Raw genomic sequence first — 26,730 nt, 5'->3', positions numbered from 1 at the left:
ACTGAGGGGGTAGAGGTGGGGGGGGGGAATAATTGCTACTTCAATTTGCTTTTATATATGAAAGACAACGAACCTCCTACTAGCCCTGTGGCCTGAGGAAACTGTGGGGAGGAGGAGACCTAAACTGAAATAACAATCTTAACTGCACAGCTACCGATGTCGCTTCTCCAGGGTCCCTGCACCTAGGTCACGTACCGGGCCCTTGGATTAATTTTCAAAAGTTAAAAAACCCAAATATGTGGAACCTAGAAAAGTGGTACAGACGAACCGGTTTGCAGGGCAGAAATAGAGACACAGATGTAGAGAACAAACATATGGACACCAAGGGGGGAAAGTGGCGGGGGGGTGGTGGGATGAACTGGGAGATTGGGATTGACATATATACACTAATATGTATAAAATAGATAACTAATAAGAACCTGCTGTATAAAAAATAAATAAAATAAAATTCAGAAATTCAAAAACAAAACCAAACCAAAAAAAACCCCCAAGAAACAGAAAACAGTAGAGCACACACCGGACCACTCACACTCTCAAATTAGCAAATATTCTTGTTTTGTCCTTTTTTTTCCTCCTGTTTTTAGTACACTAAAAATATTTTTTTCAAGTAAAAACCTTTTTTTTTTTTTTTTTCTTAAGTAAAGCTTGTAGGTGAAGGGGAAAGCCCTGGGAGGTGGCACACCTAGGCAATTCTGTCCTTATGGCCTCTTGTTCCATCCCGGTTTAATGCATCCCTGAGGCCAGATTAAAATGTTTGTTTTAATCAATGTTCTAATCCCTTCCCCTCCCATCCATCATTGCTCCTCGGTGCCCTGGGGCTGGGAGTTCCTGGCACCCTGGCACAGGGGCCCAGTACAGCCTTTCCTACTTCCTTTTTTTTTTTTTTCTTAAACTACTTTTTAAAAAAATTTACTTATTTTTGGCTGTGTTGGGTCTTCGTTGCTGTGCGTGGGCTTTTCTCTAGTTGCCTTGAGAAGGAGCTGCTCTTCGTTGCAGTCTGCGGGCTTCTCATTGCGGTGGCTTCTCTTTGTTGAGCACAGGCTCTAGGTGCGCGGGCTTCCGTAGCTGTGGCACACAGGCTCAGTAGTTGTGGTGCATGGGTTTAGTTGCTCCGTGGCATGTGGGATCTTCCCGGAGCAGGGCTCAAACCCGTGTCCCCTGCATTGGCAGGCGGATTCTTACCCACTGCGCCACCAGGGAAGTCCACCTTTCCTACTTCTGAACACCAAACTCTCTGATAGGATTCTCCCATCTCAAGTGCACATATGATCCAGTCATTTTTAGTAAATCTACCATTTTCTGTAACACTTAGCATCCTCCTGTTTTAGAACATTTCTGCCATTCCCAATGAAATCTTCTGCCCATCTACTGCGAGTCTCTGTTCCCACCCTGTCTCAGGCAGCTGCAAATCTAATGTCTCTATAGATTTGCCTGTGCTGGACATTTCATAGCAATGAAACGGCACAATATGGGGTCTCCATCACTTTGCCTCAGGCTGGTGTGCCAGCCACCCAGATGTGAATTTCGTCTGGTTGGATTGTTCCTTGTTTTCCATTCAGGAGCTGTACCCTTGGCTTCAGGTCTGAAAATCACTTCCCTGCCGAGGTGGGTGACTAATGCAGAAACCTCCCAGGCCTGCTTTTCCAGGCTGTGTTCCTGCTGGGTCCATGGTGGCTGACGCCCACCCAGACCTGGTTCCCTCCACTCTGCCCTCTTTGTGTTTAAGACACTGATTAACTCTTCTGTTTTTTCTTTTTTCTTTTAATTTATATATTTTGGCTGCACCAGGTCTTAGTTGCAGCATGCAGACTTCTTAGTTGTGGCATGCGTGCAGGATCTAGTGCCTCGACCAGGGATCAAACCCCAGCCCCCTGCAGTGGGAGCGTGGAGTCCTACCCACTGGATGACCTGGGAAGTCCTAACTCTTTTTATTTTATTTTATTTTTCTTGAAGTATAGTTGATTTACAATGTTGTGTTAATTTCTGCTGTTCAGCACAGTGATTCAGTTATACATATATATATATACAATTGTTTTTCATATTCTTTTCCATTACCGTTTATCACAGGACATTGAATATAGTTCCCTGTGCTATACAGTAGGACCTTGTTTCTTATCCATCCAATATATACTAGTGTGCATCTGCTAATCCCAAACTCCCAATCCATTCCTCCCCCACCCCCCTCCCCTTGGCAACTGCAAGTCTGTTCTCTATGTCTGTGAGTCTGTTTCTGTTCCGTAGATAGGTTCATTTGTGTCATATTTTAGATTCCACATATAAGTGAAATCATACAGTACTTGTCTTTCTCTGTCTGGCTTAGTTCAATTAGTATGATAATCTCTAGGTCCATACATGTTGCTGCAAATGACATTATTTCATTATTTTTTAGGACTGAGTGTTATTCCATTGTATATATGTACCACATCTTTTTAATTTTATTTTTACTTTATTTTATTTATTTATTTTGACTGTGCTGGGTCTTAGTTGCGTCACGTGGACTTCTTAGTTGTGGCATGCATGTGGGATCTAGTTCCCTGACCAGGGATCGAACCTGGGACCGCTGCATTAGGAGAGCAGAGTCTTGCCCACCGGACCGCCAGGGAAGTCCCTGTACCACATCTTCTTTATCCATTCATCTGTTGATGGACATTTAGGTTGTTTCCATGTCTTGGCTATTGTAAATAGTGCTGCTGTGAACATTGGGATGCATGTATCTTTTTTTTTCTTTTTCTTTTTTTTTTTTTTTGGCCGTGCTGTGAGGCATGTGGGATCTTAGTTCCCCGACCAGGGACTGAACCTGTGTCCCCTGCATTGGAAAGCAGAGTCTTAACCACTGGACTGCCAGGGAAGTCCCTGCGTGTATCTTTTTGAATTATAGGTTTTTTTTGTTGTTTTTTTTTTGGCTGCGTTGGGTCTTCGTTGCTGTGCACGGGCTTTCTCTAGTTGTGGCTGGGGCTACTCTTCATTACAGTGCGCAGGCTTCTCATTGCAGCGGCTTCTCTTGTTGCAGAGCATGGGCTCTAGGCACGCGGGCTCAGTAGTTGTGACGCATGGGCTTAGTTGCTCCGTGGCATGTGGGATCTTCCCGGACCAGGGATCGAACCCGTGTCCCCGGCATTGGCAGGCGGATTCTTATCCACTGCGCCACCAGGGAAGCCCTGAATTATAGTTTTATCCAGATATATGCCCAGGAGTGAGATTGCTGGATCATATGGCAACTCTATTTTTAGTTTTTTAAGGAACCCCCATACTGTTTTCCATAGTGACTGTATCAATTTACATTCTCACCAACAGTGTAGGAGCATTCACTTTTCTCCACACCCTGTCCAGCATTTATTATTTGTAGCCTTTTTAATGATGGCCACTCTGACGAGTGTGAGGTGGTACCTCACTGTAGTTTTCATTTGCAGTTCTCTAATCATTAGCGATGTTGAGCATCTTTTCATGTGGCTGTTGGCCATCCTTATGTCTTCTTTGGTTAATTCTTTTAACCTCCGGATTCATCTTTTAAAAACAAGGAGGTTGCCTAGTTGCCTGTCTTTGGAAGCTTCCTTGACTCCTTAGCATGTCTAATCCACATCCCCACGTCACCAGCTGTCCACAAACAGGCCCTGATGGCTGGTTTGTCCCTGCCCAGGACCCATTCAGGATGGCTCAAGTCTTTTGCTCCCTATTGATCTGGAAGCCTCACCTCTCCTTTTAAAATTAAGGTGATTCACATAACACAAAAATTAACCATTTTAAAGTGAACACTTCAATGGATTTTATTTTTTGTTTGTTTGTATTTTTTTTTTTTTTTGGCTGTGCCACGTGGCCTGCAAACTTCCCCAACCAGTGATCAATCCTGTGCCCCCTGCATTGGAAGCATGGAGTCCTAACCGCTGGACCGCCAGGGAAGTCCTCTGTGGATTTTAGTATAGTTGCAAGTGGTGTAACCACCACCTCCATTTAGTTCCAAAACATTTTCCTCACTCCAGTAGCTCCTCATCTTCCCCTCCCTCCAGCCCCTGGCAATGAATAATCTCTATGTCTCTATGAATTTGCATATTCTGGATACTTCATAAAAATAGAATCATACAATATGTGGTCCTTTGTGTCTGAGTTTTTCACTTAGCATAACGTTTTCAAGGTTCATGTATGTTGTGGCACATACCAGTACTTTGTTCTTTTTTATGGCTAAGACTCCATTGTATGGAAATACCACATCTATTTTTCCATTCATCAATTGGTGGACATTCGGGTTGTTTCCGCCTTTGGCTATCGTGAATAGTGCTGCTGTGAACAGTCCTGTACCAGGATTTGTTTGAACACCTTTTTCAATTCCTTTGGATACATACCTAGGAATTAATTGCTAGATCAACAAGTTAAATCTATGTTTAGCCATTTGAGGAACTGCCAAACTTTTTTCCAGGATGGCTGCACTATTTTACGTTCCCACCAGCAATGTAGGAGGGTTCCAATTTCTCCACATCCCTGCCAGCACTTGTTTTTTTCATTTTTTTTTTGAAGCCATCCTACGTGGGTGTGAATCAGTACTTCACTGTGGTTTGGTTCGCATTTCCCTAATGACTAATGATGCGGAATGTCTTTTCATGTGCTTATTGTCCGGGCCATTTGTATATCTTCTTTGGACCTGCCCTCCTTTTTCAACAGTTGTACTGAAGTGGAATTTATATGCCATAACGTACACCCACAGCAGGTACCCTTCAAAGACTTGTAGTAGATTAATATTCATATCGTGCAGCCATCGCCACTATTCAGTTTTAGAGCATTTCCCTCTACCTTAAAACTTCCTTTGTGTGGTCTGTGTCCATTTCTGCTCCAGCCCCAGCAGCAACTGCTCCAACGTCTGGCTAGAGACACAGCCCCTCAGTGAGGACTGGGCGGGCACAGTGGACCCTGGCTTCTAGCAGGACACGCCCCATCCAGATGGCCTCTCTCCCTCCCCCCAACATCCCCTTTAGCGCCCACGGATGGAAAATTAGATCTAAAGACTCGCTGGGCTTTGGGCCAAATATTGTTGGCTAGAACCCCTCACAGGAGGTGTTAGATGGGCACCATTGCATCCCATGCAGGACCTCGGTGCTGCTGACCCTAACAAGAGGGCAGTAACAGCCTGGCTCTGCTCACTCGTGTGTCCCCACCCCCAGATGTCCACATTGACACCCCACCCTCCATTCACCTCATAGCATGTACACCAGATAATCCTAGCCTGCTCAGGAATCTCATTACCACTTGGGAAGTGATGTTTTCCAAACTCTAGCATTTAATTATCTCATCAAGGACTGGGGCCATGTGTTCCCTGAAATACAGGTTCCATTGGGGAGGCAGAATCGGTGCTGAATTCTCAGAGTGAGGAGCTGCCTTAAAAGCAGCACCATGGGGACTTCCCTGGTGGTACAGTGGTTAAGAATCTGCCTGCCAAGGCAGGGGACATTGGGTTCAAGCCCTGGTCCGGGAGGGTCCCACATGCTGCGGAGCAACCAAGCCCGTGCGCCACAACTACTAAGCCCGCGTGCCACCACTACTGAAGTCCGCATGCCTAGAGCCCGCGCTCTGCAACAAGAGAAGCCACCGCAATGAGAAGCCTGCACACCGCAACAAAGAGCAGCCCCCGCCCGCGGCAACTAGAGAAAGCCCGTGTGCAGCAGCAAAGACCCAACACAGCCAAAAATAAATAAATATACTAAAAAAGAGAAAAAAAAAGCAGCACCATGTGGTGACAGATGGGCTTATTTTTCAACTCTTCCTTTTGAGAACCCTTAACTCATGGATAGGGTGGATTCATTGTGTGTCAGTCAATGACAGTCATTGTTTTTCTGATGCTTGAGTCGTATCATCATGTATGGCTTCTGTGTCCTTTTAACAGGTTTCTTTCGTGCTCCTGGGGCTCACCTGGGGCTTTCCCTGGAATGCTGTCTCCCAGGAGCCCTGGTTCCTAACTGCAGGGAAAGGGCTGAAACTCTGGGCTCTGGTTGTGTCCTGTCCTTTCCCTCCCTGCCCTCCCTGGGGGCCAGAGATTCCCCAGAACTGGGTTGAACTCATGCAGGCTGTGCGGCCCTGGATGACACCTTCTACTCTCTGGAGACCAGTTTTCCCATCCGTGGAATGTGGGCTGCAATAGGCAGAAAGGTGGCTCCAAAGATATACACATCCTAATCCTCAGAACCTGGAAGTGTTACCTTATCAGGAAAGGGAATCTTGGCAATTGTGATTAAGGATCTGGAAGCGGGGAAATCATTCTTTGTTATTTGGGTGGGCTCTAAACGTAAATTCACATGCATCCTTACAAGAGTGGCAGAGGGAAATTTGTCAACTGTCTTAGTTGGGCTTGGCTGCCATAACAAAATACTATAGACTAGGTGACTCAAAGGACAGAAATTTACTTCTCACAATTCTGGAGGCTGGGAAGTCCAAGATCAAAGTGCCGGCAAGGTATGTTTCATTCTGAAGCCCCTTCTCTTGGCTTGGAGAAGCCTGCTGTATTGCTGTACGCTCACGTGACCTCTTCTTTGTGACCACAGCAAACTCTCTGGTGTCTCCCCCTCTTTTTAAAAAAATTTATTTATTTTTGGCTGCACCATGCGGCTTGCAGGATCTCAGTCCCTCCGACCAGGAGTTGAACCCTGGCCACGGCAGTGGAAGCCCGGAATCCTAACCGCTAGGACACCAGGGAACTCCCTGGTGCCTCTTCTTAATAGGACACTAATCCCATTATCAGAGCTCCTCTCTCATGACATCATCTAACCCTAATTACTTCCCAAAGGCCCCATGACCAAATACTATCACATTATATTTTGGGGTGGACACACTTCTGTCCATAGAAGGACAAACAGAGGAAAAGTCAGTATGAAGTTGGAACAGAGAGTGATTTGAAGATGTGGACCTTGAAGACTGATGTGATGCAGCCACAAGCCTAGGTACCCCTGGAGCCACCAGAAACTGGAAGAGGTGAGGAAGGATTCACCCCTAGAGGCTTCAGAGGAAGTGTGGCCCTAACATTTAGATTTCATAATTTTGGCCTCCAGAACTGTGAATTAAATTTTTTTAAATATAAATTTATTTATTTATTTATTTTTGGCTACATTGGGTCTTTGTTGCTGCGCACGGGCTTTCTCTAGTTGCAGCAAGCAGGGGCTGCTCTTTGTCGTGGTGTGAGGGCATCTCATTGTGGTGGCTTCTCTTTGTTGAGGAGCACAGGCTCTAGGTGCACGGGCTTTAGTAGTTGCGACCCGCGGGCTCAGTAGTTGTGGCTCATGCGCTTAGTTGCTCCATGGCATGTGGGATCTTCCCGGACCTGGGTTCGAACCCGTGTCCCCTGTGTTGGCACACGGATTCTCAACCACTGCGCCACCAGCAAAGTCCCTAAAGTTTTGTTTTAAGGTACCAAGTTTGTGGTAATGTGTTACAGTAGCCACAGGAAGCTAATGGAGGAACCATAGTTGTTTAATTAAATTAATGAATTAATTAATTTTATTTATTTATTTTTGACCACGCCAGGCGTCTTGCGGGATCAACCAGGGATCAAACCCGTGCCCCCTGCAGTGGAAGTGCAGAGTCCTAACCACTGGACCACCAGGGAACTCCTGAACCATAGTTACTTTAAAGCGTGGTTTTAGGGGATCTAGTGCCTTCTCTGCCTGGCCGGCATGGACGCTTACCTTCTGCTTTCCAGCTCCTACCATCCATTCCCTACCTAGAACACTTAAAATGGGCGTCCGATCCTGCCATATTCTAAACCCTTCTGTTAGCGCCTTACAGTGAAATAAAAGCCCAGCCAAAAGCCATGAACTGGGAGTTCCCTGGTGGTCCAGTGGTTAGGACTCGGCACTTTCACTGCTGTGGCCCAGGCTCAGTCTCTGGTTGACCCTGCAAGCCGCCTGGCGACGAAAAAAAAAAAAAAGCCACTTATGGTGCTGCTGCAGCCCTACTGTGCTTGCAGCACAAGCAGGACAGAGACCCAAGCGCCGCCAAGAGGAGAACATGTAAACAAACTGTAGGATATTTGTGGGCACAGAGGGAATCAAGGCCACACACAGCCACGTGAATGTGAAGTGAATGTGAACGCGGGGAAGAAGGCGTGTGAACACACGGTGTGGACATGCAAACTGTGTGTGGTTCCGTATGTATACCAGGAAAGCCTGTCCGGGGTGGGAGAAGTCAGGATGGCGGCAGATGCCAGGGGTGTGGAAGGCTTCTGAGAGCCAGAGACATTCTGTGTTTTGCTATCAGAGCTGGTTACCAAGGGTGCTCGCTGTACGTACACTGTGTAGGCTTTTCTCTATACATCATAAGCCTCCATCAAAAGGTTTAAAAGTCCATAGAAACAGAACGCAGCGTAGTCACTGCTGGGGGCCGGTGGAAGCGGGAATGGGGGGTAAGTGCTGATGGATACTGGGTTTCCTTTTGGGGTGATGAAAACGTTCTGGAATTAGATGAACTGGTGGTTGCACAACATGTATGAAATAACACTGAACTTACACTTCAAAATAGCTAAATTGATGGATTTGATATTACGTGAGTTTTAACACAATTTAAAAAGAAAGCTTAAAAAGTAATAGAACTCAAACCTTATCTTGTAGCCCACAAAACTGGCCGGGTAGAGACAGTCATTATCTTCATGCATTTGTTTGTCCTTTTACTCACTGACTGAGTGCCCACTGTGGAGCAGGCCCCAAGCAAGACATGGCAGACGCAGCAGTGACGTAAACAGTTTGGAGCTCACTTCCTTGTGATTCTCACTAGTTGAAATGTGAAGGAAGAGAAGGAGCCAGCCAGAAGGGGAGGTGGGAAGAACATTCTGGCTAGAAGGAACGGCAAGTGCAAAGGCTGTGAGGTGGGAACAACAGGTCAGCCTGTATGGCTGGAGCCAAGCGGTGAGGTCAGAGGTCAGAAGGGACAGACTCACCAAAATCTGATTTTTATGTGTGTGCTAAAATACATATAAAATTGCCATTTCAGGGACTTCCCTGGTGGCGCAGTGGTTAAGAATCCTCCTGCCAATGCAGGGGACACGGGTTCGAGCCCTGGTCCAGGAAGATCCCACATGCCTCGGAGCAACTAAGCCCGTGCACCACAACTCCTGACCCTGCGCTCTAGAACCAGCGAGCCACAACTACTGAGCCTGAGAGCCACAACTACTGAAGCCCGCGTGCCACAACTACTGAAGCCCGCGCGCCTAGAGCTCGTGCTCCGCAATGAGAAGCCACCGCAATGAGAAACCCGCTCGCCGCAACTAGAGAAAGTCCGCGCGCAGCAACAAAGACCCAACGCAGCCAAAAAAAAAATTTAAAAAAAAATTGCCATTTCAACGCTTTGTAAGTATACAATTCAGTGGCATTAAGTACATTCATGATGTTGTGCAACTACCACAATCGCCTAGTTCCCAAATGAAACCTGTGAAGATGGAGAAAGAGATCAGAGTGATGCAGCTACAAGGCTTCCCCAGGAAGTGGCTTTGGGGGTGACACCTGAAGGTCAGAGGGAGAATCGGGAGCAAGCGCAGAGTTTGGGAAGTGAAGAGGCAGTAAGGATGGCTGTCTGCAGGCAGGTGCCTGCAATGGGTGGTGGTCTGGCTGGCACCTCCTACACATTGCTTCACCCCTTGAGCCCTGTCTGCAAAGCCAGGATATAGGCAGTTTCCAGTGGTCCAGGATTGGAAAGGGTGAGATGCCTGTGAAGGGTGGACAAGGCACACAGGGGATGAGAGTATACGATGACACTGGCCCACTGGGAGGCAGAGTCAAGATGTGCCCATGTCCTGCCACTCACCTCTGGACAGGCTGGCTCCTTGGAGAGGGCCTCTGAGGAAGGGTTCTGGCCTGGCCTTGCCCTCCTGTATGCCCACTCTGGCTCGGCCAGTCCCAGGATGCTCCCGTGCGCTTCCCTGAGTTTGCCTGAGCCTGATTTCCAGGTGAACCTGCCCGCACGGATGCTGTTCTGAAACAGTTGCCAAGGTCTAGTGAAGGGACCATACCAGGGGCAACCGGAGGGCCCAACCCATCCCCAGCAAGCTGTCCAGCAACCTCTAGGCATCTCCCACCACTCTTCCTGTCACTCCTCCGGGTGTGCCTGTCTGCCTCCGGGCCTTTGCACTTGTTTCTCCCCTGAACGGTTCTTCCCCCAGGTGTTTGGGGGCAGCCCCGAGGCAAGTCCACTCCTACACTCTTTACCATCACCTACTTATTGTGACTGTCTGGCCCTCGACAGCCCCGCATCTGCCCGGGCGGGGTTGGGCAGCCAGGGTAGGTATGGATCATCTCTACCCCACACAACCCGGTGATTTTGGGGCCCAGCGCAGAGAGCGGGAGGGGGCATGGAAAGTACTTAACAAATATCACTAAAGGATTCCGCACCTCAACTTGGGCGCTGCCAGCCACCAACTTTGCTTCCCAGTTGTCGGAGGAAGGAGGCGACGGTCTGCAGCCCAGGCCTCGGGGGGAGGGGCTGAGCCGGGGCGGGCCAGTCGGGGGGGGAGGGGCCTCGCGCGGACCGGGCGGTGGGCGCTCCGGCGGCTGAAGGGGCGGGGCGGGGCCCGGATTTGGGGGCCGCACTCGAGCTGGAACAAAGGCAGGCGCGGAGACAATAGGCCCGAGTTCCCCCCAGGCCCTGCGGGAACAAGAGCAGCGCCGGACGCACTTCCACCACCGCCACCTACACCGCGTGTGGGCGCCTAGGGGAGCTGGGGTGGGGGAGGCTGCGCCCCGCTCCCCTGAAGCTTTTGCGCGGTCGAGCCCGCGCGAGGCGGAGTAGGGCCTGGGGGCTGGACGTGCCGGCCCTCCAGATTCTCTGCATCGTCTCAAAGCTGCCGCCCAAGCCTCCCCCTGGACTGGCAACCGCAGGACTGAGGAGCCCTGCACAGGGACGAAGGCCCACCCCAGGCAGAGGCTCCAAGGCACCCTTGCCTCAAGTATTCTCCGTGCCTAGTGACTTCAGAGAGGATCCCCTCCCACAGGCCCCACTCCCACCTCCGACGGGATCCCTTCCCACTGATCTTGCTTTCCTCTCCGTCAGGACCCCTCCTCCGCCAGCTCCAGCCTTAGGCCCTGCTTCCCTCCTTCTCAGCTCAGACAGGACTCCTCTCTCCCCACGTACCCTGCCCCACCCCCGTTTCTCTCGAATAGGATTCCTCCTCCAGGCCTAGCTTCCCCCATCTGACAGAATTCTCACCAGACACTCTACGTCCTTCCTCAGACGGGAACACCCTCCCCGCACGCAGATCCTGCTCCCCACTGAGGCAGGCTTCCCCTCCCTACAGATCCTGCCTCCGCCCACAGATGGATCGCCCCACGCAGACCCTGCTTCCCTCTCAGAATTTCCCCACTGTTGCGGTTCAGTCCGCCCGCTTGAAAAGCATCAAGGCCAGCGCAGTGGCGGGCTAAAATATGGCAAGGGGCGCTTGCAGGGCCAGGCGGGATTTCAGTCTCGGTATTCTGAGCCCCGTGGGATCTATTTGATTTAGTCAGGTTTCAGTGTTTCTCATGTTAAACAATAAAAAGGTTAAAACCCCAAAGTCTGAGTCCCGGTTTAGAAGAGTACTTCCTCCACGGGATGGGGACCCTTCGCCCCTCTCCCTGGGCCCAGCATCTTCCCTAGCTCTCGGCCCCGCCCCCTCTAGGGAACGCTAGTCGACGCAGCAACTGGAGACCTCCCCAGGCGGGCAAAGGCGCGGGGATCGAGGTGGAAGAACGGACTGCCGGCGCGCGTGCGGAGTAAACGGCCTGGAGCAGGGACTACAATAACGGACGCGAGCCCGGTCGGTGGACCAGGCTGCGGCGGCGACGACGCAGATGCCCCGCCCCTGCCGCACGAGCGGCGCTGCGGGTGGTGGAGGCGGGGGTGGGAGGAGCGCGCTCAGGCGCGTGCGTACTCATGGCCTCCCCCGCCCCGGCCCGCCCCGGCCCCGCCCCCGGGCGAGAGGCGCCCAGTGCGCGTGCGCGACGGCGTCGGCGCCAGTTATTTCTGTCCCGCCCCCCAACCGCGGCTCTTTCTGCGAGCGGGCGCGCGGTCGAGCGGTTGTGCGCGTGCCGCGTGGCGCTGGTTTCGGTCGCCGCTGAGAAGGAAGCGCGGGCGGCGGCGGAGGCAGGAGAGCGGGCAGCGGCCGGCCGGGCCTCGGCAGCGCCCCGCGCGCAGCGGGCGGCGACCTAGGCGGCGCGTGGCGGCGCTAGGCCTCGCGGCGGCAGCGGCCCAGCCGTTGGCGGCGAGCGCGTCTGCGCCTGCGCGGCGGGCCCCGCGCCCCTCCTCCCCCCTGGGCGCCCCCGGCGGCGTGTGAATGGCGGCCTCGGCGGCGGCGGCCTCGGCGGCGGCAGCGGCTGCCTCCGGCAGCCCGGGCCCGGGAGAGGGCTCGGCGGGCGCCGAGAAGCGCGCCGCCGCCTCCTCGGCCACGGCCTCGGCTTCGGCCTCGGCGGCGGCGTCCGCATCGGCATCGTCGCCCGCGGGGGGCGGCGGCGAGGCGCTGGAACTGCTGGAGCACTGCGGCGTGTGCCGGGAGCGCCTGCGGCCCGAGAGGGAACCGCGCCTGTTACCCTGCCTGCACTCGGCCTGCAGCGCCTGCCTCGGGCCCGCGGCGCCTGCCGCCGCCAACAGCTCAGGGGACGGAGGTGCGGCGGGCGACGGCGCTGGTGAGTGCGGTGGGGCCGGGGGCGGCCCCTCCCCCACCCCGCAGCCTTTGATCCCTTTGAGGCTCGGGGACTGGGGGTCGGTTCCCAGCGTGACGATGGCGGGGGTCGCCTGGGCGAGAGGATGGGGACCCGAAGAGTGGCCGGAACGTGTGTGGGCAGTGGGCTGTGGCCCGGGTACTGAGATGGGGCGACTGTTTAAAGTTCGGTAAAAGAAGGGTTTGGTTCTTCCCCCGAGAGGGGAGGGTCGCCTCGGCTCGGCAGGGGATGGAGTTTGGGGCCCAGTGGGGGGATGCGCTCACCATGCGATGGTTTTGTTTCTTCGTGTTCTTCGTAGTGGTGGACTGTCCAGTATGTAAGCAGCAGTGTTTCTCCAAAGATATTGTGGAGAATTACTTCATGCGCGACAGTGGCAGCAAGGCTGCCACCGATTCCCAGGATGCGAATCAGGTATGTCTCGCCCAAGCAACCCCCAGGAGGTCTCTGGCCATGAGTAGGGGTCACTAGACCAGAGCGTGGTACCAGCTCCGGGCTTTAGTGTCCCCGTAGTAGAAAGCTTAGGGCAGGTTGTCTAGGCTAAGTAAGGGCCCCATCTTTCTTCATGTCGTATTTCTTGGTTCTAAATGCAGATTTGTTTGGTGGTTCTGTCTCTTCTGACTCTGCCTTTGCTCAGCAGTGCTGCACTAGCTGTGAGGATAATGCCCCGGCCACCAGTTACTGTGTGGAGTGCTCTGAGCCGCTGTGTGAGACGTGTGTGGAGGCACACCAGCGGGTGAAGTACACCAAGGACCACACTGTGCGTTCCACTGGTATGCAACGTGCAGGGGGCTGCCCTTGCTGTTCTCCTCTATATGCCTTCCGTTGTTTATGATGGTAGTTGCAGATGGTGGAAGGATCTCAGGGAGCTTCTCTACGGGGCACCAACTGAAGGGCCTGAGGGCAGAACTCAAAAAGGGGGAGGCTGGGGCTCTGGTGGGCAGTCTCTGCAGGTCCAGTGGCAGGAGAAAAGCCACAGGCAGGGAGTGGGGGGAGTTCACAGGGGATCTCATGGTGCTGCAGGGGGTGTATAGAGGGCTTGAGGAAGCTCATCAGGGAACCCCCCTAGGCAGGGGATAGGCCTCCAGTGGTAGAGAGATCCGCACGTGTGGATAGGGAGATGCAGGGTGTTGGGGCAATGATGTGAGGGACCTCCTGGACCAGAGGTTCCTTGGCACCTGTTTTAAGCCACTGTAGGGGAAAGTGGGGTCTTTGGGCCTTGTGTCTTAACAAGCTGGTAGGGTCATCAGACTATCACTGACCAGTGAGTGCTGGAAGTGTTCTTATCATTGGGTCACAGGTATTTCACAGCCTAGCTTGGTATTTCCAGATTTTTCTGTGAATGTGCTGGAAGTGCTATGGAGAGGGCCTTGCGCTTGGTTTTTGGCCCAGGACTCCCCATGAGTGGCGTTTTGGTAGTCACACTGTGGCTCCGCCAGGCCAGAGGACAGTTTTGATGGGAAAACTTGGGTAGAGATGGTTCCTGTGGGGCATGAGGAGCCAGGAGAGAAGGGCAGGGGTCTCCAGGGGGTCCTGGGTTCCAGGCAAGGGTCAGGGTGCAAGAGCGGGCAATATTTAGAGGAGCTGAGGCTCGGTTTATTTGTATCGAAATGTTCCTATGTCTCACGCTGGGCTGGTGTAGTAACGACACGTGATGGGGATTGGGGAGGAAAGGAGGATGGATGTTCTCGGTTTTCTAGTGGCAACAGCCTTTGGGGAGGGCTGGGGGGTCAACGTGGTATATTAGTCTTTGGGGGAGTGTTGCTCTGAGCAGTAGGACCTTTGTCCCAGCACAGGGGCCTGATGTCTCTCTCAGGGTCCTGGTCTGATATCTCTCCAGCCTGAGAAGGCTTTGCAGGTTCCCCCGTGGGTTGTTAAGATGGTGTGGTCTCCTTTTAGCAGAGAAGAGAGGGGAGGTCACCAGGCATGGCTTATGAGGAAAATGTATCTGACGGTCTCTTTAAGCCCTGATTTGCTTTTTGTCTGAGCCAGAAAGCAAATGTTGTGTGTGCTGGGATGCCCCAGTAGCCAGAATCCCCTCCCCTGCTGGACAGAATCCTCTGTGAGTGGAGGAGAAAGGGAGCCCAGTGGCGGATGGGGGCAGGGCTTCAGAGGTGGAGGAGCTTTCTTGAGTGTCCATCTGGAGGAGGTTTCAGCAGAGGGAACAGCGGGGAGGTCTCTCCTGGCAGAGGCTGTCACTCTACGTTAAGCTGTCACCTCCAGAAGCTGAAAGGAGAGGGGTGTGACCCTGTTGGTCAGGCTGAGAGCAAGGATCTCTGCTCCTCCCTGTCCACTGCTGTAGGCCCTCTGGGTCCTTCCGGCAGATAGCCCAGGGTTGCAGGACAGGCAGGAAGTGAGGCCCTGATCTCTGTCTGCTCCTCGAGCTGGAGGTGGTGAGGATGAGCTCCCGCTTCATAGATCCCATTCCCCAGGACCAGCCAAGTCGAGGGACGGTGAGCGCACGGTGTATTGCAACGTGCACAAGCACGAGCCCCTTGTGCTGTTTTGCGAGAGTTGCGACACCCTCACCTGCCGGGACTGCCAGCTCAACGCCCACAAGGACCACCAGTGAGTCCTGAGGCTTGGTGGGTGGGTTCTGCCTGTTCTGTGCTGGGCGCCCGGGCCCACCTCTATCTGCCCTCAGGTACCAGTTCCTGGAGGATGCTGTGAGGAACCAGCGCAAGCTCCTGGCCTCACTGGTGAAGCGCCTCGGGGACAAGCATGCGACATTGCAGAAGAACACCAAGGAGGTTCGCAGCTCGTAAGTGTGGGTGCCAGTGCTGTGCTGGGGCGGGGGGTGGGGTGGCTCTGGGTGAGCACCTGCCTGAGTGGCCCTGACCTCACCCACCCTGCTACCCAGGATCCGCCAAGTGTCTGACGTACAGAAGCGCGTGCAGGTGGACGTTAAGATGGCCATCCTGCAGATCATGAAGGAACTGAACAAGCGGGGTCGTGTGCTGGTTAACGACGCCCAGGTACCCGCTGCGTGGTCCTTCTCTGTTGGCAGCTCACTCTGCCTCAGGTGGAATCGTCATGGGGTTTGGCGCCCTCTGCTGGCTGCTGATGCCCTCCTCGGGTGGGGAGAGGTTCTAGTGCTCTGTCCTCCCTGACCCCATCTGCTCTCCACCTGCAGAAGGTGACTGAGGGGCAGCAGGAGCGCCTGGAGCGCCAGCACTGGACCATGACCAAGATCCAGAAGCACCAGGAACACATCCTGCGCTTTGCCTCATGGGCTCTGGAAAGTGACAACAACACTGCTCTGCTACTGTCCAAGAAGCTGGTGTGTGCTGGTGGGCACCCAGGTGGTGGGTTCCAGGTAGGCACCTCCCAAGACCCTGGAGCCCTGTTCACTGCCCGTGTGCTCATGTACTGCCCACCCCCAGATCTACTTCCAGCTGCACCGGGCCCTCAAGATGATCGTGGACCCCGTGGAGCCACACGGTGAGATGAAGTTCCAGTGGGACCTCAATGCCTGGACCAAGAGTGCAGAGGCCTTTGGTGGGTTTTTGTCTTTCTCTTGCTGTACCCTGCCATCCCAGGCACTGCACTTTCTTACACTGTTTTACTTCTTTACTGCAGGCAAGATCGTGGCAGAACGTCCTGGCACCAACTCCACAGGCCCTGTACCCATGGCCCCTCCTCGGGCTCCAGGGCCTTTGAGCAAGCAGGGCTCTGGCAGCAGCCAGGTGAGCCAGGGAGGGGACCATAGTGGGAGGAAAGAGGCACGGGGTCCTGTGGGATACCTGTCCACTGAGGTCCACTTGCTCTGCCCACAGCCTATGGAGGTGCAGGAAGGCTATGGCTTCGGGTCAGGTGAGTGATTCTGCCCCCCCAGTAGGTGGGAGAGCTGCAGTGCCCTATGTCCACCCCAACCTGTTCTCTGTGTTCCGAGCAGATGACCCTTACTCGAGTGCAGAGCCCCACGTGTCAGGGGTGAAGCGGTGAGTGTAGCTGCCCTTTGGTGGTTATAGGGACAGGGTGGCCATAGGGGTGGGGCGCTCACACCAAGCCACGCCCACAGGTCCCGCTCAAGTGATGGTGAGGTGAGTGGCCTCATGCGTAAGGTGCCACGGGTGAGCCTCGAACGCCTGGACTTGGATCTCACGGCTGACAGCCAGCCACCAGTCTTCAAGGTCTTCCCAGGCAGCACCACTGAGGATTACAACCTCATCGTCATTGAGCGAGGTGCTGCAGCTGTTGCAGCTGGACAGCCTGGGACTGCGCCCCCAGGGGCCCCTGGCGCTCCGCCCCTGCCTGGCATGGCCATCGTCAAGGTGAGCCTGCCCAAGTGACTGTGGCTGGGAGATGAGGATCTACTGCCCAGGCCGGCACCCCACTGAACACCCCTCACCTCCTCACAGGAGGAAGAAACAGAGGCTGCCATTGGGGCCCCGCCTGCTGCCACTGAGGGCCCCGAGACCAAACCTGTGTTGATGGCCCTGGCGGAGGGCCCCGGCGCCGAGGGCCCCCGCCTGGCTTCACCCAGTGGCAGCACCAGCTCAGGCCTGGAGGTGGTGGCTCCAGAGGGCACCTCAGCCCCAGCTGGTGGCGCAGGTGCCCTGGATGACAGTGCCACCATCTGCCGTGTCTGCCAGAAGCCAGGTGACCTGGTCATGTGCAACCAGTGCGAGTTCTGCTTCCACCTGGACTGCCACCTGCCTGCCCTGCAGGATGTGCCAGGGTGCGAGGCTGTGCGGGGTCTGTAGGGTGGAGGGCTGGGCCAGGTGCCGTGCAGCCCCTCACGGTCTGTTCCCTCTAGGGAGGAGTGGAGCTGCTCTCTCTGCCACGTGCTACCCGACCTGAAGGAGGAGGATGGCAGCCTAAACCTGGATGGGGGTGACAGCACTGGTGTGGTGGCCAAGCTCTCGCCAGCCAACCAGCAGGTGAGGGTGGGGCCCACTCCCTTGGTTTGGCCAGCAGCACACCAAGTCCCCTATGACTCTGATGTTCATGTAATGCCTGCAGAAGTGTGAGCGCGTCCTGCTGGCCCTTTTCTGCCATGAGCCCTGCCGGCCCCTGCACCAGCTGGCTACTGACTCCACCTTCTCCCTGGTGAGTTCTGGGACTTGGGAGGGTGGGAGGTGCAGGGGCTGTTTGGCCTCACCTTCAGCCTGTGGCCTCTGCTTGAAGGATCAGCCCGGCGGCACCCTGGACTTGACGCTGATTCGAGCCCGTCTCCAGGAGAAGTTGTCACCCCCCTACAGCTCCCCCCAGGAGTTTGCCCAGGATGTGGGCCGCATGTTCAAGCAGTTCAACAAGCTGACAGAGGTGAGCCTGTTGGGGTGGGGATGGGTTGGGGAGGGGAGGCTGGGGGCAGAGAGGTGGGCGACCTAGGACCCATCCACTGTAATTTGCCCGGCAGGACAAGGCCGATGTGCAGTCCATCATTGGCCTGCAGCGCTTCTTTGAGACTCGCATGAACGAAGCCTTTGGTGACACCAAGTTCTCCGCCATTCTGGTGGAGCCCCCGCCGCTGAGCCTGCCTGGTGCTGGCCTGAGCGCCCAGGACCTGTCCAGTGGCCCTGGTGATGGCCCCTGAGGCTGGGCAGCCCCCGAGCCGCTCCAACCTGGCTCTGTTCTCTGTTCTGTCCTGTCACCCCCTCTTCTCTCTCCTCTTCTCCTCTCTCCGGTGGCCTGGTTCCCACTCCTTGGTGGCCCATACCCCAGCCCCTCACAATATGGTTTTTACTTCTGTGGATTTAATAAAAACTTCACCCGTTACTCAGGCCTTGGTTGGTGGGGGCAGTGGTCCTGGGGGCCTGGTCTCTGGCTGTTACCGATCCCTCACCAAACCCTGTTGGGCCAGATGGGGGTGGGGCACTTGTCTCCAGCCACCTGGGTGTCCAGGGAGTGGGGAGCAGCATCCCTCCTGGGCCCTTTGCGATCTGGGGAGTGTCTGGTGGGTAGGAGGGCCACCCGGTAGGTAGGCAGACCCAGGCTAACCTGTGGGCAGGCAGGGTGAATCCCCAGGTAGGTGCTGCACGGCAGCTCATTCTCCCCGAGAGCTTCCTGGACTGGTTTGGAACCGTTTCTCGCAACCAGCTCATCAAAGTGAGCTGGGTGGGCTGGGCTACGCGGAGTTGGGCAGTGTATCCCTGGGGGACAGGCCTGGACTCCTGGGATGCTATCAGGATGTCTGGGGAGCCTGCCTTCTTGGGGGTTCTGGGCCAGTGTCTGCTGCTCATTTTCACATCCCAAGCCCTGAAGACGGGTGGGCTTGGTCTGTCCACTCCCGCCAAAACGAGAAAACCTCCAGCCCTCTGTCTTATACCCCAGCTAATGTGGCACACATTACCAAGCCCTGCCTGAGCAACTCCTGTCAGCCCTGTCACCAGACTCCCTAACCCAGCCTGGCTCACGTCAGGCCACTCACACAGGCCCAAGACTAGTGCCCAACTTCTTTTATTGCAGAAGGTACAATGAAAATGCTGGGCCCTCCGCTGGCTCCCTAGGGTGGCACGGGGGTGTGTTGTGTGTGCAGTCAGTCCCTTCGAAGGTTCTTGAGCCGCTCCTCCAGGTCTGCGTCTGCATCGACTAGGGCGGAGGCTGCAGCCTCTGCTTTCTTCCCACTGGCAGCCACACTGAGGGAGCCTCCAGTGGAGGGGAGGTCTGCAGAGAAGGGGGGTTAGGAAGAGAGCCCCTGCGAGAAGGAGTAATGCTGGGAGAGGGAGGGTCTGCGCGATGGCTGAGCTGCGCGCAGGACAGGGCCCAGGGTCTGGACACTCACTTGACAGCTCATCCGTCAGGCTCAACCCCAGCTCGTCCAGGACCTGGGCTACAACAGCATCACTAGGTAAAAAAAAAAGAACCATGAGGGTCAGGCACCCGGAGGGCCAGGCATCCCCTCTGTCCCCACCCTCCTGCCTCCTGTCTCCAAACCTCTCCTCTTCATCGTCCTCGTCACCCATGGCATCGTCAATGGCATCGTTCATCATCTCCTCCTTCATGTCCATAATCTCCGCCTGCCGCTCGAACTCCATCATGATCTTCTGGATCTGGGGCAACTTCAGCTGGAAGTGGGAGGAGGGTGAGTCTGGCTCCTGAGGTTAGCAGGGGTAGGGAGGGGGATCGGGAGAGGCGCACCTGTCTGTTCATGGTGCCCATGGCCTTGGTGACGCCCTTCATGGCTTGTGCCATTGAGTTGTTAGACTTGAGTGTCTGGATCTTGAGGGACACAGCCTGGATGTTGGCCCGCATCAACACAAACTTGCGCACGTACCGCCTTGTGCGCACCAGGTCTCTTGCCATGATACGCACAGCGTCCTGCGAGGGGACAGGTGGCAGTGAGCCAGCCTTGGGAGTATGCTCACTGCCACTCCACCATGCCCACTGAGGCTTTCAGGGGCTCCTATGTGCCTGTTCCCACTGGCCACTGTTCCCTCTCGCCCTCAGGCCTCTTGGGTCACCACTGCACAGACTCCTCCGCGGGCTTCTCATCTCTGCTCCAGAAATGAGAGGGAGAAAGGTGGGGCCACCCTTGAGGGGTCCTTTTCTCTCCATGTCTATAGAGTCAACACCCATTCCTGAATTTCTCTCCTGGCCAAAGAATGTGTGTCTCCCTCCACCTCACACAGGCCCTCACCTCAAGTACAGGATCCTGATTCACACATGAACACTTCCAAACCTCACCTTTTCACTTCCTCCCCAGAGCTCTTCCTTGCTTTGCCCATCCCAGGAAATGGCACCTCAACCCAGCTGTTCAGGCCAAAACTCTGTCGCCCATCAAAGGTGCTGCTCCCCAGCAGTTCAGGCTGTGCCCATCTCTCTGCTCACTGGCCCCCAGGGCCAGTGCATCCCATGCCACGTGGGCTCCCACTGTGGCCCACGATTCCAAGTGGTCTGGCCCACATCCACTCCTCTGAGCTCACCCATCACTCTCATGGAGCATCTGCTGTTCTATCTGACACACTTGCTGTTCTATCTGACACACTTGCCACTTGGATCTTCACGGGCTCACTCTCTTCCTTACTCAACGTTTGGCTCTGATACCACCTCCACAGAGGCAGCCTTTTGGACCCTGAAACTAGGGAAAGCCCCACTCAACCCTTCATTTCCCTAGAAGTACCTCCCTGTTGGTGCTCAGCATGTCCAGTTTGCTGCAGCCCCAGTGTCTGAACAAGCAACAGCACTGGCCTGTGTCCCAGGCTGTGCCCAATCGAGCTTACCATCTGGCCCTGCTTGGCCATTTTCTTGATGTCTGCAATGATTTTCTTCTCCTGGGTCTCTAGCTTCTGTCGCTCACGGTCCAGCTCTCGCATGGCGCGGTTCAGGGCGCGCTGGTTCTGCCGCAGCAGCTCCTCCGGCGTCTTCCGGCGCCCAAACAGCAGGTCCATGGCCGCAGGAGCCCACCGGTAGGACTAGGGCAAGTGTGAAGCCTTACTGCAGAGTGGTGTGAGGCCCAAAACGAGAGCATGAGGCAGAGCTGGGGTCACACTGTGTATGGGCAGGGACAGATGCGGACTCCCAAAATGGAAAGGGCTGAGCAGGGAGAAAAGGCGTGAATGGAAGGCCAAAAGAGTGGAGTCTGGAACTTGGGTAGCCCCAGGGACATGAGTGGGGACAACGTGCCCACCCCAACCCCTCTTCCATCACAGTGCCCCCACAGAGGTTCAAGGCGTCCACCTCGTCCTGCAGACCCTGCGATGAGGCCCTAGCGTGTTCGGTGGACTGAGACTGGAGATGGCCGTGTGTGGGCTGACGGGGGTAGGGGGCACTTGGAACCCTGAGCGCCAAGGACAGGGCACTTGAGAGGGTCCCTGCCAGGAGGAGGTGGAGGCTGCGAGTGCTAGAAACAGGGTGGATGGGGGCGGCCCTGAAGCTGACAGCGTATGCATGGAATTCGGTTTGGGGCGGGGGTCCTAAATGCCGAGGGAATCTGGGCGCGGAGAATAAGGTTGGGGAGGGTTGCGGACTCCTGTACAGAGGGAGGGATGCTAAGTGTTGGGGTGCCTTGTTCACGCAGGAAAGCCTGGGGGGCCATTCGGGGTGTTGACCACTGAAGGCAAGACAGCATGGGGTCCTCTGATGATAAGGCCGGGTCCCAGAGAGGGGCGAGGCCCTCGTACGCCGCCACCCACGCGTCCACCCAGGGCCCGCGCCCCAGTAGGGGCCACTCACCGGAGTTGCGACAGGGACTCGCTTCCGTTTCCGGGTCACGCTTTTCTCGCTGGGAGCCCCGGAGCGCCCACCAACGACAGACCCTCGGTTCTGTCGCGTCGGCGGTCGCCGCCGTTTCCGGATTAAACCACCTGACGTCACACGCCCCGCCGGCGCCCGGAATGCTGGGCGGGGACAACAGCGCGCGTGCGCACGCGCCGGGGACCAGGCCGGCCCCAGGCGCATGCGCACCAGCTTCCGTGTCCCTGCCGCAGACTCGGTGTTCCACAGGTTCAAGTCCAGCCTAAGGGAGCCGAGCCACGGCCGGAGTCCTGGTCCTGGTCCTTGCGGGGTTGGCGCCCTTCCGGGCAGCCACCCAGAGGCCCTGCACCCCACCACGTTACCCACTGTAGGGCCCAGCTCATCTCAGGGACCCAGAACTCTCGCTGATGTTTCTGGACCTCAGGTAGCCGGTGGCACCAGACAGCATTCTCCTCGTCAGGCCCTCCCATGGCAGAAGGGGGCAGAACAGGAGATGGTGCGGACTTTCTTGTATGTTGGCTTACTGGCCAGGAAGCCTGTGGTTACTGGATCCTGCCCCTCCTTTGTTCCGGAGTGGGATTCATCCCACCCTGCCGAGGCCTGCGGCTTGGTCCCCTCACGACTCCCAGGGCTGCCCCAGGCACTGGGCAGCCTGCTGACGCGGGGGCGGGGGGGGGGGCCCTAATGCCACCTGTGATCACACAACTCCCATCACGCTTGCTGCAGGAGCCCTGGTGGACATCACCTGCCCCTCCCACCCCACAAAAGGAAGAGGCAGAGGCCATGCAGTAACATTCCCCTTTAATAGCCTGGCGGGACCTCCAGTGGTGCAGGGGTGGGGTGCCGGGTGCCCAGCCACCCTTGGCCTCCCACCCCAGAGCCCAGATTAGGGGGGCTGGACAGCACCCAGCGTGGGGCTAGACAAGCCAATTCATTTCCCATCGCTGAGCGGGTCGGGGGAGGCAGCACCGACCTCAATCACATGGTGGTTTAAAAAAAAAAAAAAAAACTAGGAGCGGGTGGCGGGGAGGGGTGGCAGGTCAGGGCATGGGATTCCCCCACCGGCTGCCCCATGCCCCCCCCCACCTGTGGCCCCCAATAAATATTTGCAGGGGATGCCGGGGCTGGTGGCCCTGGCAGGGGTGGGTATGCGCCAACCCTATTTCAGGCAGCGCTCGAAGTAGGTGGAGCCAATATAGCCACCCCGCATGGAGCGCTGCACGTTCTGCTCAAACAGCCTCCGGTTGTTCTGCAGGACCTCGGCGGCTTCCTTGTTCAGTGGGTCTTCAGGGTTGGGCTCCTGTGGCCGGTATGGGTGGGGGTCAACAAGCCCAAGGGGCAGAAGTCCAACCTCCCCCAGCCCCAGCGCCCCCGCCCCTACTCACCAAGAAGAGATACTGCAGGCCATAAATTATGGAGTTTATCGTAAGGACTGGCTTCCAGTCCTCTCTGTGGGCAGAGAACATCATGATTAGGGGCTGGTGAGTGGGAAGCCGCCAGAGGCCCTGCTGGGACCGGACAGATCAGGCCCAGGGCACGGGACAGTGCGGATGGGAGAAGCTAGCAGGAGGGTGCAGAGAAGGACAGACGCTGGAGAAAGCCAAGGTCAAGCCACGAGGAAGAAAACGTGGAGATGAAGAGACAGAGGAACACACACCACAAGGGGTAAGGAATGGACAGAGACTGGTGTAGTGCAAGGCCATGAAGGGTGCCTGGCAGGCAGGGCTGGGGAGAGCTGTGGAGGGCTAGTGCCCTCACCTGAGAATGTTGAGGCAGACGTTGCCCTCGAGGTCAATGTTGGGGTGATAAACCATCGTCTCACACTTCACCTTGGGGGGGTCATGCGGGTAACCCTGGCCCACCTGGCTCCAGGAAAAGAGAGGGGAGGTGGATAGATGCCCCAGCAGTGCCTGGCCGGGGCCTCAGCTGTTGCTTCCTCAGCCCAGGGAGCCACCCCGGCCCACCGAGACTCACCTTAAAACTGAACACAAACTTCCCGCTCTTGTAGAAGCCCTGTGAAGGAAGAAAAGAGGAGTTGGGATCCCATCCAGCAAGGCCTGGCAGGTGAACCAGGTATCCCTACTTGAGGTGGGGCCACCCGCCGTGCCTGGGAGTCCAGCTGAGTGTGCCCTCACCTCATCAGGACAGATAACCAGCTTGAAGTTGAGGAGGTCGTCTGGATCTGAGAAGCTGATGTCGCACGTCTTGGGCAGATTCAGCTCGTTTATGTCTAGGTTTTCACAGCAGAAAAGGGAAACAGAGAGAAAGGAAGAGGGAGAGAGAGGGGGGTGTTCAGAGCAGGTGCAGGTAACAGCAGAGCCTCCATAGAGCCTCCTCCAGGACCCCAGCTCTGTCCTGGGCAGTGGGACACATCCCCAACCCTCTCCCTGCTCTTTCTGCTCCCCAGTCTCCAGGCAGGCTCTTCTGGATCTACAGAACACCACAAACACACATGTTCAATTGTGACTGTGCTTGAGCTCCTGGCCCAGGGTAAGTTCCAACTCTTCTGAATCCACAGCCCTAAGTCCCAGCACCCAACAGCTGGGTGCCCCCGCAACCCAGCTCCTAAATGCCCCCACTCCCCTGTGCCCTCCAAGAGCCTCTGACTACCCCACACCCAGGATCCCTGGCCATAACCCCCACCTTCTAGAGGAGTCCCCAATTATCTGCCCAAACTCAAAGACCTTATTCCCCCTCCACACCCTAAATCATCCCCCCACCAATCCCTGGTCCCCACGATCCATATACTCCTCTTTCTGCCTATCATCCCAAACCCAGGTTCCCATCTGACCTCCAGATCTGTTAGTTCCCAGCCCTCCTACCTTACACTGTTCTGACTATAAGATTTCCAGCATCTCCAGCACCATGGTCTAAACCCAACTCTACTCCTATCTCTAATCTCTGGCACCCACTGTCCCTCCCTCCTCCTCCTGTCACCCTAAACCCCAAATTGCCATGTGACGCCCCCCCCCAGACTCACGAAACCCAGGCCCCAGAACGTACTTCACCACGCCTGACTCTGATTCCCACTGACCCCAGCATAAGACACTAAATCTCCCACTCGGATCCTCAATCCTCGGCCCCCACTATCCATATCTCCTCTGCCTTTCACCCAGGTTCCCGTCTGACCCCGCAGACTCTCGAGTTCCCGGTCCCCCCACTACACTGCCACCCTCAGATTCCCAGTCCCTAATATCAGACATCTGGCTTTCCAAATACCTTCAGTGCCCCATCCTCGGCCCCGCATCTCTGACCACTTCAGTGACTATTACTCCACCCCTGATCCCTCAATCCCCAGGCCCTGATCTCCGATCCCCACATCCGCGGCCCCTCCATTTCTGACACCTCTGACCCCTGGCGACCGCATTACCCCAAGCCAGGCCCTGACCTCCGACCTCCACCCCCATCCCGACTCCTTACCCTTCTGGATCCGCAGCTGCGCCGCCGACGCCTTCTTGCTGCTGCCCTTGGTGCCGCCCGCCGACTCCTCCTCCTTCTTCTGCTGCTTCAGCGAGAACAGCTTGATCATCCTGCCGCCGCCGCCGCTGCCGCCCCTGCGGGGCCCGGGACCCCGGCCACCCGGCCCCCCGCCGCCGCCGCCCTTGCCGCCTCCGCCACTCGGACCCGCCGCCGCGGCCTCTTCGGCTGCTGCCGCCGCCCGCCCGGCCTGCCGCGCCGCTCCGCGCCCACCGCGCGGCCCGCGTCGGCTCCCGTAGTCGGCTCCGGCCTGGCCCGGCGCCTCGGCCTCGCTCGGCAGCACTCGGGCCCACTCGGCTGTTCTCGTGTCCGCTCGGCCCCGCCCCCACCCGCCGCTCCCTCCTCCCCCTCTCCCGCCCCGGTGTCCTCAGGCCCAGCTGCGGCTGCGGACGTGGGGTCCTCAGGCCGCACCACTGGCCCGTTCACTCGCTCCCTTCCCGAGGGGGTTGCGGCTCGGGTCGGAACAGGGAGGCGGGGGCTGCGGTGGTGACGGCCGTGTACTGGAGGAGGGTCGGCTTCCGCGGCAGCAACGGCTTCGGCGCGGAGGTCCGCAACGGCCTCGGGCGCCCCACCGCTTCGGCTCTTTCCGCCGCCTGCCCGCTTCGGCTCTTTCCGCCCGGCCTGCGCTGTGCGCCTGCGCAGCCGCCGACGCCACCGCCCCGCGTTGCTCCGCGATGGGACTTGGGGATCGGGCTCCTTCGGCTAGGCTCGAGTATTTCCGTTCGCGCAGGCCGGGCCGGCCGGTCACTTCCGGGGACGCCTGCGAGTCCAGGGAGTGGGGCGGTGTTGTCGCCATCTTTAAGTGGGGCAGATGCGGGCAGCTTCGCTTCCGGTCCAACCATTCCCACTTGCACTTGTGCAGACGGCGGCGTAGGCGGGCCAAACGAAGTACTTGGCCCCGGGGGTCACAGACTGAGGCTGGGTCAGGTCAGAGCCTGAGCAAGGCAGGGGCGTTGCCTAGAGGGTGCGTGGTCCAGCACTTTCGGTGTCCCATCGCAAACCCAAAGAACCCTCTCGCAGAGAGTCTGGTTGAGGTAAACTAACAAATAAAACGTGTATTGTGTCAGAGAGTAGTAAGCACTGTGGAGGTTTACACAGGCTGACACACTTCGGAAGCGGAAAGTGGGGAGGGCCGCTCTCTGCGCGGGTCTACAGTTCCAGCGGAGGTGCCCTACGACCTTCCGCCGGCTGCGCGTGAGATGTGGGCGGGGCCAATCTCCCCTCCAATCACGGCTCAGCGTGCCTCGGCGGGGCGGGAGGAAGCGGCGCGGAGCGGTTCTGCGATTTCAGGCTGTCACCAAGGGAACCGTCAGGCGGTGAGCGGTGCCGCGAGGGCTGGTTGGGGCGGGGGGCCGGGCCCGTGGGGCGGCGGGGGCTCTGTCTCTCAGCCTGCCCGCGTCTGAATGAGGCTCCTGCCGCACGTCCCATCCAGTCGCTGAGGCGACGTGCCGCCATCATACGG

At 56.6% G+C, this 26,730-nt stretch overlaps 3 protein-coding genes across 4 annotated transcripts; 1 reads left to right on the top strand and 2 right to left on the bottom strand.

Annotated features, from left to right (window-relative positions):
• Nucleotides 1-12,000: 12,000 nt before the first annotated feature.
• TRIM28 (tripartite motif containing 28) lies at nt 12,001-18,374 on the top strand. The gene is made up of 17 exons (XM_022564814.3): nt 12,001-12,620; nt 12,955-13,067; nt 13,294-13,426; nt 15,086-15,221; nt 15,298-15,414; nt 15,514-15,628; nt 15,787-15,933; nt 16,037-16,151; nt 16,233-16,339; nt 16,430-16,466; nt 16,549-16,594; nt 16,675-16,927; nt 17,015-17,334; nt 17,413-17,536; nt 17,619-17,705; nt 17,784-17,921; nt 18,016-18,374. The coding sequence occupies exons 1-17, from the start codon at nt 12,272-12,274 to the stop codon at nt 18,190-18,192; spliced, it is 2,514 nt and encodes an 837-aa protein (XP_022420522.2). The 5' UTR covers nt 12,001-12,271; the 3' UTR covers nt 18,193-18,374.
• A 665-nt stretch (nt 18,375-19,039) lies between these two features.
• On the bottom strand, nt 19,040-21,939 carry CHMP2A (charged multivesicular body protein 2A). 2 transcript variants are annotated; one of them, XM_022564883.2, is made up of 6 exons: nt 21,771-21,939; nt 20,819-21,010; nt 19,737-19,916; nt 19,533-19,663; nt 19,381-19,442; nt 19,040-19,262 (listed from the first exon to the last, which is right to left on the bottom strand). In XM_022564883.2, exons 2-6 carry the CDS (start codon nt 20,984-20,986, stop codon nt 19,135-19,137), a joined length of 669 nt encoding a protein of 222 aa, XP_022420591.2. In that variant the 5' UTR covers nt 20,987-21,010; nt 21,771-21,939; the 3' UTR covers nt 19,040-19,134. The 2 variants fall into 2 exon arrangements, with proteins under 2 accessions (XP_022420591.2, XP_022420592.1); XM_022564884.2 differs by having other exon boundaries at nt 20,819-21,032; nt 21,771-21,884.
• Nucleotides 21,940-22,575: 636 nt separating this feature from the next.
• UBE2M (ubiquitin conjugating enzyme E2 M) lies at nt 22,576-25,539 on the bottom strand. Its single transcript, XM_022564888.3, has 6 exons — nt 25,212-25,539; nt 23,927-24,021; nt 23,766-23,804; nt 23,550-23,653; nt 23,177-23,240; nt 22,576-23,091 (listed from the first exon to the last, which is right to left on the bottom strand). The coding sequence occupies exons 1-6, from the start codon at nt 25,318-25,320 to the stop codon at nt 22,951-22,953; spliced, it is 552 nt and encodes a 183-aa protein (XP_022420596.1). The 5' UTR covers nt 25,321-25,539; the 3' UTR covers nt 22,576-22,950.
• Nucleotides 25,540-26,730: the final 1,191 nt, after the last annotated feature.

This window comes from Delphinapterus leucas, chromosome 20, assembly GCF_059928025.1.
Source record: "Delphinapterus leucas isolate spDelLeu-1000000601 "Yukka" chromosome 20, BTC_Dleu_Yukka2, whole genome shotgun sequence".
NCBI classification, from domain to species: Eukaryota; Metazoa; Chordata; class Mammalia; order Artiodactyla; family Monodontidae; genus Delphinapterus; species Delphinapterus leucas.
Note: the sequence above shows the minus strand (reverse complement) of the source record. Positions and strands in the feature narration are given on the sequence as shown.

Excerpts from the sequence above, each read along its gene's own strand:
- TRIM28 (XM_022564814.3), top strand. The coding sequence starts at position 12,272 with ATGGCGGCCTCGGCGGCGGCGGCCTCGGCGGCGGCAGCGGCTGCCTCC. Across the intron at positions 16,340-16,429 it reads AGGGCTCTGGCAGCAGCCAG|CCTATGGAGGTGCAGGAAGG; the intron begins GTGAGCCAGGGA and ends CTCTGCCCACAG. Across the intron at positions 16,467-16,548 it reads AGGCTATGGCTTCGGGTCAG|ATGACCCTTACTCGAGTGCA; the intron begins GTGAGTGATTCT and ends TGTTCCGAGCAG.
- CHMP2A (XM_022564883.2), bottom strand. The coding sequence starts at position 20,986 with ATGGACCTGCTGTTTGGGCGCCGGAAGACGCCGGAGGAGCTGCTGCGG. Across the intron at positions 19,917-20,818 it reads TGGCCAAGCAGGGCCAGATG|GACGCTGTGCGTATCATGGC; the intron begins GTAAGCTCGATT and ends GTCCCCTCGCAG. Across the intron at positions 19,443-19,532 it reads GAGGACGATGAAGAGGAGAG|TGATGCTGTTGTAGCCCAGG; the intron begins GTTTGGAGACAG and ends TTTTTTACCTAG.
- UBE2M (XM_022564888.3), bottom strand. The coding sequence starts at position 25,320 with ATGATCAAGCTGTTCTCGCTGAAGCAGCAGAAGAAGGAGGAGGAGTCG. Across the intron at positions 24,022-25,211 it reads GCAGCTGCGGATCCAGAAGG|ACATAAACGAGCTGAATCTG; the intron begins GTAAGGAGTCGG and ends GTGAAAACCTAG. Across the intron at positions 23,805-23,926 it reads TGGTTATCTGTCCTGATGAG|GGCTTCTACAAGAGCGGGAA; the intron begins GTGAGGGCACAC and ends CTTCCTTCACAG.